This window comes from Epinephelus moara, chromosome 10 (assembly GCF_006386435.1).
Source record: "Epinephelus moara isolate mb chromosome 10, YSFRI_EMoa_1.0, whole genome shotgun sequence".
Classification (NCBI taxonomy): domain Eukaryota; kingdom Metazoa; phylum Chordata; class Actinopteri; order Perciformes; family Serranidae; genus Epinephelus; species Epinephelus moara.
Window position 1 is genome coordinate 29,930,351 of NC_065515.1, and position 10,888 is coordinate 29,941,238.

The 10,888-nt window shown below is 40.2% G+C and overlaps 2 protein-coding genes across 5 annotated transcripts in view; both read right to left on the minus strand.

Annotated features, from left to right (window-relative positions):
* Positions 1–7,616, minus strand: part of LOC126396768 (coagulation factor XIII B chain-like) — a 25,334-nt gene extending 17,718 nt beyond the window's left edge. For 2 of the 4 annotated variants that reach the window (XM_050055063.1, XM_050055062.1), the window contains exons 1-8: positions 7,443–7,596; positions 6,668–6,868; positions 6,360–6,539; positions 5,453–5,620; positions 4,659–4,838; positions 4,081–4,251; positions 2,575–2,742; positions 1,969–2,136 (exon numbers count right to left, since the gene is read on the minus strand). In XM_050055063.1, the coding sequence (XP_049911020.1) occupies positions 1,969–2,136; positions 2,575–2,742; positions 4,081–4,251; positions 4,659–4,838; positions 5,453–5,620; positions 6,360–6,539; positions 6,668–6,868; positions 7,443–7,512 (1,306 nt within the window). In that variant the 5' untranslated portion in view covers positions 7,513–7,596. Of the gene's footprint in view, positions 1–1,196; positions 1,365–1,968; positions 2,137–2,574; positions 2,743–4,080; positions 4,252–4,658; positions 4,839–5,452; positions 5,621–6,359; positions 6,540–6,667; positions 6,869–7,442 lie in introns of all 4 variants that reach the window. The other 2 variants (XM_050055060.1, XM_050055061.1) reach the window with 2 other exon arrangements.
* Positions 1–10,888, minus strand: part of LOC126396772 (complement factor H-related protein 4-like) — a 53,209-nt gene that overhangs the window by 21,220 nt on the left and 21,101 nt on the right. The window lies entirely within an intron of this gene.

The window sequence follows — 10,888 nt, forward strand, 5'->3', positions numbered from 1 at the left end:
TATGTACTTATTGGCGTAGTGTGCAAATTTCGACAGGGTAGTGTTGTCTCAAACCAAACACGGCCGTTGTGCACTTACCGGAAATGGCAACCGCAAATTAGCTAGTTAGCAAACTAGCATTAGCATTTGTGTTATCGTTTGTGGTACCAAATCATCACAGACTGGTAAATTAACCCAATAAACATACTGCTGGCTTATATCTGACAACAGTATAGTGGTGCTTGGTGCAAAAAACACGTGGCCCCTCCTTCCGCTACGTAGCCAAGATGGCGACCATTGAGGGCGAGACGTGTCCATAGTTCCACACTAACCTTCTTGACCATACTCCCCAGTGTGAACGCACTTATGCACTCAAAATATTAAGTTTAAGTACAGAAGTATGCGATTTGAGACACAGCACCTGTCTTCACTTCACTACTCTGACAGATAATTCCATCCGTGTTGGTATGCCAAGCGTACTCTTTTCCAGTGTTGCTTCTGTAGTGAGTTCTTCCTTGTGTTTTTTTGTGCCTCCTGCATTTTTGAGCTCACGTATATTCTTTGCCCTGTTTTCCATGTGCTTAGCCCTCATGCCATCTCCTGAGATCCGGTTCTCTACTCTGGTGGATAACCTCCTAGCCAGCCAGCACCCTGCCTTCACTGCCTGCATTTTTGTTTTTTTCCTTCAGCAATAAACTCTTTTGTTTTCATACACGTGCGTCTGTCTCTGCCACCAGCAGGGGTGTAGACTCTTATTCCCTTGATGGAGGGACAGAGCATAAAGTACAAATTGTTCAATAAATACATAGGTAGATTTTGGTGGGGTTGCGGGAGACAAGTCCCCCTCAATATTTAGAACAAGTGCATTTGTCTACCCCAGTAAAACTTGACTTTTAATTTGACAAAATTAAAGACATTTACACCATACTTTGATGCAGAAAAGGCACAGTTGTTGCATATGAATTCACCTTTATGCAGGAAATCAAAATTAAGTGTTTGATGCTCAAAAATTTAGGGGGATCCCCCAGTTTTAAAACAAAAGCTATGCCCTTGAATAAATATTATTTAATTATATCTGACTACACTGGGTATTCAAACTCCAAATTCAAAGCTTCTAAAAGATATTCATTTATTTTGCTATGACAACACACAAACCCTGATCACAGCACACTGTAATTAATCTTTAAACTGTATTTGTTTTTGGTGTATGTTCTTACCTGCACACTTCTGAACCCCAGTCCAAACACTTTGCTCACAGGTAACAGTGAAAACTTTTCCTCCTTCGTGCGTGCATGCATAGTGGACCCGTTCATTGTGGCTGTAAGTTTCCTTTTCATTGCGGGTGATGTCGGCATGGTCGATGTGAAGTTTTTTACAATATCTCTCTGAAACAGATTAAACAAAACTATGACATAATTTACACACCCCTCAGGTGTTACCATGAAATTTAGCAGGTTTAAAACAACTGTTTTCATATAAGATGTCTTGTCTCCAAGGAAGATAAGATACGCAAAGCCTTTACTGATCCTATTAGTGAGGAAATTTGGTTGTTGCAGCATCACTAAGACACAAAAAAGTACAAATAAATAAAAACATAAGTAAACACTGAAACTATAGAAAGAGCAATTAAAGACAGAGTCAGAAAGTAAGGTACCTCCCCTTGTCCCATCTCATATCTTGCAGTGCTTCAGAATGAGCAGAGTAATATGGGACATTTACCAAAAGTCTTTAAATACACACATGTAGAACTTTTAAGAATGAAGAAATTGAGGATATTTTTGCCAGGCGATTTGTAAAGTTGGACACGAGGCATGGAGCTGTGATCCCCACAGACATAAGTCATAATGAGTGACGACTAGTTGTGTGTTTACAACAAGCCTGTTCAAAATATCCTCAATTGTGGTGTAAGCCTAAAAATATCAGTTTACAAAGGGATGGAAAAAGCAAAATATTGTACTTTTGACTGTATTGTGTTTTTTATTGTCTTACTTGTACAGTCTGGAGATCCGATCCAACCTATTTCCTTACAGGTCAAATTAAAACTTCCCTCGTGACCATTCTTGCAGATATACTGGACCTGGTCATTGTACCTGTATTCGTACTTATAGCTCCCAACTATCTCTGTGTTTCTGTATTCCCTTCTGTCGCACGTTATCTCTGGGAAACACATAAAGGAGTTTCACCATAAGTAAAAGTGGCAACATCACAATGTAACTGTCTTTGATTCCAGATCTTAGTTATGTTACATTAAGATCAGCACAATGTTCAACAGCTCTCACTATATGGAATGATTTGTTTTAGTGGGGATTTCGTCAGCTGAAGGGGAAGGCTTTCATACAGAATAGATGCAGATGCTGATGACATCACATTAGTTTGGACTTTCCCCCTTGTTGTGATTAATTTATCAGACAGGAGCTTCACTGTTTTCTGACTGAATGATCATAAAGTCATTGTATTTGATATTGACTTGGAGTTAAGTCTGACAGATTTAGCCGATATCATAATTTCTTAAACTGTATTCAAAATCCATGCATGCAAAGACAGAGATACAAAAAACCCCCCAAACAAACAAAAAAACAAACAACAAAACTTTACCTGTGCATTGTGTATTCCCGTTCCAACCACGTTCCCCACAGGTGAGAGTAAATTGTCTTCGATAACCTTCCTCGCACTCATATCTGGCCCGTTCATTGTATTTGTATGTCTCCTTGTCATTGGTGATTATTTTTGCATTTGGGACATCTAGTCTGTCGCATGTGATTTCTGTAATAAAAAAAATCAGTTATGAGCTACTGTACACATTGACTGTGTTGTTGCTGCCAGCAGTATAAAGAAACAGCTTCTATGTTACATAAGTGGGCTACATTAGTACACACACACGTAACTTAGCAATGGGGCTGCAAACAAAGACACCAAGAGATTTAAAGTGTTTGACAGAGTGGTAGTAGAATTACACAATAGTAATGATCACCTGACTGGTTGTTTTCCAACTAAATTGTGGCATCTGATGCTGCTTGTTTTTTTTCTTTTAATGTCATCGCCAACAGTTTCTGTTCTGTCAATGTCTGTATTTATGTTGTGGGGTAAGAGGTGTATATGGGGGTGACCATGATGTAACCTTGTAGTTAGAGGCATACTTGCCTGATTTTCAACCAGCTTTGTATCATAACAATGTGGGTAGTGTATGTGAATCAATTGTGAATAAATTTGTGAATCATGGCTGACCCCATGTTCTACGATAGTGCACTTGTTGTACCCCACTGATATGACATGATATGATGCTGTGACTTCTCTTCTTTTTAACCTACTTGATTTTCATATGCCTGTCACTACGGACACAAAGAATATCAAAGGGGATTGTGAGGGAGACAGACCCTATTGTTTACAGGTCTTTTTTCTCTGCAATGAGCCCCATAGACTGGGACCAGGAGTAATAGTGCAATGAAGTGACTGCATAAACTCCTTTAGTTCCTGATATAGTAATCTCTGACAGATATCGGCATATATATGTGCAAAATCTGTAGGCAACAATACAAGATTTGGGATTTTGGAAGGGCTTGGGTTCCATTTGTAGTCTGAGTAGGATTGACCAGCTAGGTTTTAGCAGGCTTGGGTTGGTAAACAGTCCTCGTGGAGAGCCAAAAAGGCGCAGTGCACTGGCCAAAATGCAGTCTTGGAAGCTGTTGTCTGACAATGATTTAACTTTTTTTCCCCTAATTTATCTGTGTTCATATGCAGATATCTGTTTATGGTAATAAACTGAGGAGCTGACTGGAGTTGTCTCAAGTTGTTAATCAAACTGTAAACTATGAGCGCTGCATGAAAGAGGAAGTCTTGGCCTGGATATCCACTGGCTACACCAGAACTCCTGATATCTTGTCTGTTGCTGCTAAAGACTGTATCGCTATCAGATATGATAGCGGATGGTTCGAGATTGCCAGTTTGTTTCCACAGTTAAGCGGTTTTTTGTTTCTGGGATTTTAGGGTGGAATGGAGTTAAAACTTTCCACTCTAACTGGACAAAAAGCTCTTTCCCCACTTTCCCAAATATGGATACAAAATAACAGTAATGTCAAAAACACACGATTAACTTCACAATACCTTGACAAAGTGGATCTGGTCTTATTCCTAGTTTTGTGCATTTTGAAGGTCTCTCTTCAGCACGTTTATATCCAGCATTACACTCATAGTGAAGGACTTCATGTTCTCTGTACCCTTGGATATTTCCAGGTACGTAGCCATTTTCAATATTGGGTACTGCACATATTATCGCTGTTGAAGAATAGAAACGAGCATAATTATAACCTTGTTCACAAAAAGGCAAATGAAGAGTGACCACTGACTGACCTGATTGAAAAGTAAAATGATGTCCCATTTTAGACATTTGGAGGTAATAACCATGAATGACAGCTTAGCTTCAAACTGTTCTTGGGACTGGAGGTAATTATATTTTTATGGGGTTGATGTGATGTTACATGGTGGTGGATGTTGCATCACGTGGTTAGTGGTTGTTGTTTGGTTTGTTTCACATTAGTTGCTGGGTGAATGATAGTGGTTATTATGGCATTTTATACATGCATGTTTGTGTTTCTGTCTTCTCCTTTCCTTCTATTTCCTCCTTTTTTTCAAAGTAAGACCTTGTAGTGTTTCCCGTTTTAATTTTGGAAAGCCTGCTGTACCTTCGCATTTTGGAGCTGGGCGATTCCACTCTCCATTTTCATCACAATACATGTCTGGTGACCCAGACAGCATTTCAGTCCTGGACTTGCAGCTGAATCTAACTACATGTCCATAGATTGCTTCTTCCAGGTTCCCATTCACCTGGACATTATTGTCCACATGAATCGCTGGGCACTGGGCTGGAGGGAGAAAACATGATAGAGGAATAAATTGGACGACCAAAAAACTTTCAGATGTATCAACCTATAAGCAGGTACAGTTTTTCAATATTTTCAATGAATGCGAGCTTAAACAATACTATATAGATTCAATTATACTTGTGAAAGACTACTGACTTTTAGTATACAATGATCACAACACTGAAAGGCTACCGATAGAATCATTAAATAGACGTTAATAACACCTACTTAATACTACCCTGCCTATGGCACCCTTGCTCGGACCACACCCATCTTCAAACCTGACCTTCATTGTAATCTCAGCTACACACCTGTAAAGTTTTGTTACAACATCTTGCATGGTTGTAATGCTATCATGTTCACAAAATCTGTCCAGAGACAGACAGACAGACAGACAGACAGACAGACAGACAGACAGACAGACATATAAACACCTGGCAAAGAACTCAAAACTGCTTTTATGTCAAGCCCGCCACAATTAGTGTCACCAGGACCACATTCTGATTACAAGCATGATTACACCCACACACACCCACACACACACACACACACCCCCCCACACACACACGTTGTTACGGCTGGTAAAAAACAACAAAACCTGGCAACAACCTTACCTGTACATTGTGAATACCCAGTCCAACCACTTTCCGTACAGGTCAGAGTGAAATGCCCCTGATAACCTTTTTTGCAAACATAACTGGCATATTCATGGAAATTGTATTTCTCCTTGATATTGCTGACAATTTCTGCATTCTGGATATCATGTCTGTTGCATTTTATTTCTAGAAAAAAAAAGAAAAATAAAGCAAAGTTACTGTCAGCAATATGAAAAACAACCTCTATATTCCATTTATTTTACACTCGGAACATGTAAATTACAGAAATGACTGTGTGGAGAGTGATGTTCATGGTAGAATTACTACAAGGAAGAAACAGAGACTAAAAAGGTTAGAATAGCGACACACCTGAGGACAAAATCGTAATGATCTTCTGATCATTCTTGGGTTATTTTCCAGCATCAGTATGTACTCTGCAACACACAGCTAATACAGATATATCTAAATTCACTTGTTCTGCAATTTTCTGTCTTTATCTCACTCATTTTTAGAGTGGTCTACTAGAAGGTGAATGTGATCACCAACAGTGTTTTCTGTATTTATGGAGTGGGCGGGGTGAGGGGTGTGAATGGGGGTAAGCGTGACGTAGCCTTGTAGTTAAGCAATGTGGAGTACCATGCAATGCAAGACATTTTTTGCAGATCATTTTCCTCTGCAATGAGCACCATAGACTGGGACCAGGACAGATTAATAGCATAATAAAGTGACTGCATATAATGGGAAAGGAACTTTTACTTCCTAACTGTTCCAGTATTAGCTGCTCTTAGTTCCTGGGACTTTTTGGTCGAAACAAGCTATTAATGTAAAAAACTAGACAAAACAGTCTTTCCCCACTTCCCCAAATATGGATACAAAATTGACAGTAGTGCTGTAACACAAGAACACAATTGTAATGTCACAATACCTTGACAAAATGGATTTGGTTTCCACCCCTCTCTGGTGCATGTGGCTCGGGGGATGCCACTTGTCCCCTTGTAGCCTGTCTTGCATGTATAACTTACAGTCTCACCCAGTCTAATTTGTTGCCCTAAGCAGACAGTCCAGGAATTCACAAGTGGGTCTTGTGGATGGCTGCATATAACCTCTAGAATACAAGAAAGATTTGTGGTTAAGATAGACAGTCATCATCACAGGTTACTGAACCATACAAACACAGTAGAGAACAACAATCTCACAATCTGTCTCTGGACCAAAGCCCAAGTTGTTTCATACCTTGGCATTCTGGTGTGACAGTCCACTCTCCATCCTCTTTGCATGTAGTTAAAGCTGAGGTGTCGTTAGGGGTAGAAATCCAGTAGTTCTGTCCACATATGACTCTCAGTGTGTCACCAGGTGAAAACACATTTCTGTGAGCAGGTTCATACCTGGTTCCTTGCAGTGGTGGCAGTGTCAGTTCACATTTTATTTCTTTATCTGTTGAGAAGTTCACATTAACCATTAGCCATTAACCATTGGTGGTACTAAAACCCAACACCCTGACATCTGTCTATCTAGTAACCAACCTTCACCATTCTGTGCGATCTAAACCATAAACAGAATTACATTATTAATACAATGTTCACAAGTAAAAACAAGTTAAAATGGGAGGGATTGGCCTGTAAAGTCAATGCAAATGCAAAGGCACTGCCACCAGTGTATTATGATTAGATTAAGACATTTACAGTAGTAAAATATGCAGTAAAAGGACACATAACAGAAACTCGGGCCCTATTCACACTTCCCTCGATGCAATTTTTACACTTCTGTTTACACTTAAAGTTTTCCTGGGCAACATGCAAATCAGTGTAGGCCCTACCTTAGCTATAAAGGGGGCGGTAAGGCACACGAACAGTACATGATGGCCTTTTAATTTTATAATTAAAAACGTAGCTTTTCTATTCTGATGATCTATTAGGCCCCTAGCATTAAGTAACAAATAAATAAATAAAATTTGTGATTGTTGTTTTGTAACTGAAGTAAAACAACAGAGAAAATAGACCAGTCTTACCACTCTGTTGTAAAGAATTGTCCATATTCAGCCAAAGGATAAAAAGCCAAACAAGGTAAAAGACTCTCATTCTGAAGATCAAGGTATTTCTCTCTGGGTGTCTGAGTTAAGTTTTTCCCTTTGAGCTATTCAGATCTGCACAGTAGAGTAGCAATGAAACAGTCTCAGGGACATGGGCACCTCTCCCAAAATCCTCCCTCCACCACATGTACACACATGTACACACACACACACACACACACACACACACACACACACACACACACACACACACACACACACACACACACACAGAGCCACATTTGCTTAATCATGCTGTCCTGGGTCTCAGTCAATGACAAGCTGAAGGCAGGCGGAAAAATCCTCACCGCTAGATGCCACTAAATCCCCTGAAATCTTTCACACTGTTCGGTTAAAACCAGTTCAGTTAGTATGACACAAGTTAAGATGTTCTTGGCCCTAAGCAACTTGTAAAAATGTTTTCCTGTCAGGATTTTCACCATATGACAGCACAGACTGCTCTTGTTGATTGCTCTAGTCTTGATTGACATGTACTTTAACACAGACAGTTGGACAGTTTCAGTCTTGATATTATTTGATCTCAGTACTGCAATCATTACGGTTATTACGCACTGCTTTAAATCCTTTTTGAAGTATGGGGACTACTTTGTGTCAATCAGTAATTACTTACATGAACATCCAAGGTGACGTGGTGCAGCTAAAGAACCATTTTCAAGCCTATGCAGTTTAACCTCTACATGCTCCCACTGTCTCTGATTATGGAAAACAATAAAATATTTTACCATAATTATGCAGACGACACCCAGATTTACATAACTATGTCAACACGTGATTATGGTCCCAATACAAGCACTGACTGAGTGCATTAAACAAAGCATGGATTGTAAGTAGCCCTGTGATAGCCTGGTGACCTGTCCAGGGTGCACCCTGCCTCTCACCCAACGTCAGCTGGGATAGGCTCCAGCACCCCCACGACCCCTAACAGGATAATTGGTTTTGGAAAATAAATGAATGAATGATTGTAAGTGCCAAAATTGTGAAATCAAGGTAAAACAGAAATGATTGTCATTGGTCCCAAAGAGGAACAATTAAAAGACATTGCTCAGCTTCAATCGCTAACATTAAAGACCAAAAGCTAAGACAGAAATCTTGAGGTATATGGATTTAGACCTCGATTTTATAATCCTCATCCTTACTACGGTAATTGCAAACATCCCTATCACTTTAAAGAATTTAACAAGAATTAAAGGATTTATGTCTCAGCAGGATTTAAACAAATTTGTCCATGCGTTTATATTCAGTAGACTTGACTACTGTAATGCCATCTTTACAGGTCTCTCTTAAAAAGTTAATCAGATGGCTACACCTGATTGTTACCAGATTTAGTGCAGTCTAGGAGAGATCACATCGCTCCAGTTCTCAGATCTTTATACTGGCTTCCTGTTTGTCAAATAATTGCTTTTAAAATACAACTGTAAGTTTATAAAGCACTGAATGGTTTGGGGCCAAAATACATTGCTGCTCATGCATTATGCATTAAGCAGAAAACAAACTGACTTTAATCAAAATCGTTACAGATGACAGCAATGAATTGAGGACAGATGATTGAAGCTTTACTGATCTACAGCCGTTAGCTACCTATTTACTTTGGTTAATCATTTACATGTTTGTCCAGCCAGCTTGTGTCACTTCCAGTTAACTAAAGCTTTTACTGGCAAGATAGCAGGTCATTACACCATCAAAACACCAATACAATTTCAATGTACCAGTTTGTCTTCCTGTATGCCTGATCTAAAGTTCATTACTACGGGCTGCATATGGGCTTCCTGTCATGGCTAAATTTGAATGCAATATTAATTTTCCTCATGATATCACCATTCACTAGGAGATAATAGACACATTTTGCCTTTGAAACATACTGCATACAGACCAGAGGTGGAAGAAATCCTTTGCTGAAACAAAAGTACCAATGGAACAATGCCCATTCCAAGTAAAATCATGCATACTGTACTGTGCTTGTAAAACTACATAAGCATCATAAATAAAACATACTTAAAGTTTGTAATGATAATTTGACCTCTTTAAACCTTAAGAAGTTATGTAAATATAACCATTTGCGAAGTAAAGAAGGAAAAATTCTCTAAAATAAGAGAAGGGATCTCAACTAGACTCTTTCTTGAGAAGCTCAGAGGAACAAAAACACTGGTAATGTCACGACCCGTCCTCCGTGATGCTGTGTGTGTGTGTGTGTGTGTGTGTGTGCTTTTGGTTTTTTTTCAGTCATTTGAGTGAGTGGGTGTATGGCTGGTGTGTTTTTGTTCTTGTCTCTCTACCTGTTCTCTCCCTCCCCTCTCTTCTCTAAATCAACACACCGGCCGCCCAGCAGTAATCAACACACCGGTCTGCTATCAAGCCATCATCCTCACCTTCAAGTATCCCGCAGCAACAATCAGTCTCCGCTGGATCGTTGCTGTTTATGGTAGTACATCTAGCTCCTAGTTTGCTGTTTTGTGCCCAGCTTAGCCTCTGCCTGCTTTTGTTTTTTCCTGCTTGAACTAATAATTGTTTCTGTCCAGGATCTCCTGCCGCCAGCCACGCCAATTGTTTCTGTCCAGGATCTCCTGCCGCCAGCCACGCCACACCGGACCCCCTCTGCCCCGTACTCCGCCGTCACCGCCTGCCAGCTAATACCCCCCTTTGTTGACTCAATAAACATTGTAAACTTACCTGACCTTGTCCGCCTGCTGCATTTGGGTCCAGCCCGAGACGTGACAGGTAAGGACTTTTAAATCTTTAACAAAGTGTTGTATTTTATAGATCATCATCTATTTTAAATTTAAAATCTTCATCTGTAACATAACTAACTCAGTCCATAGGGACGCCTGTTCAAGTCCCCGTCCGGACCAAATATGGAGTGTGGACTGGTAGCTGGAGAGGTGCCAGTTCACCTCCTGGGCACTGCCGAGGCACCCTTGAGCAAGGCACCGACCCCCCAACCGCTCGGGGCGCTGGACCAAGGCTTTCCACTTTGTGCATGTATAGGTCCTGTTTGTGCATGTGTGTGTATTTTGGACCAGTGTGTTAATGACAAAAGAGTGAAAAAATTTGAATTTCCCCTCAGGGGGATTAATAAAGTATTAAGTAGTTACTATAGCTGTCACCAATGTTCCCTCTAATTTTGAAAACTCCTGGGGTCCGTTTCAGAAAGGAGGTTCAACAAACTCTGAGCCTAACCCTGAACTCTGAGTTGAGTAACTCTGAGATGGGAAACTCTGGGTTACGGGTTTCAAAACAGGTGATTTCAATTGGTTCAATCAACACAGAGTTTGTTCACTCTGAGTTAAGTGCGTGCACCACGACTTTAAAAAGGTGTCATCAATGGAGCCCCGATACCACGATTCACCATGGCAACAAGCGACAAGAAA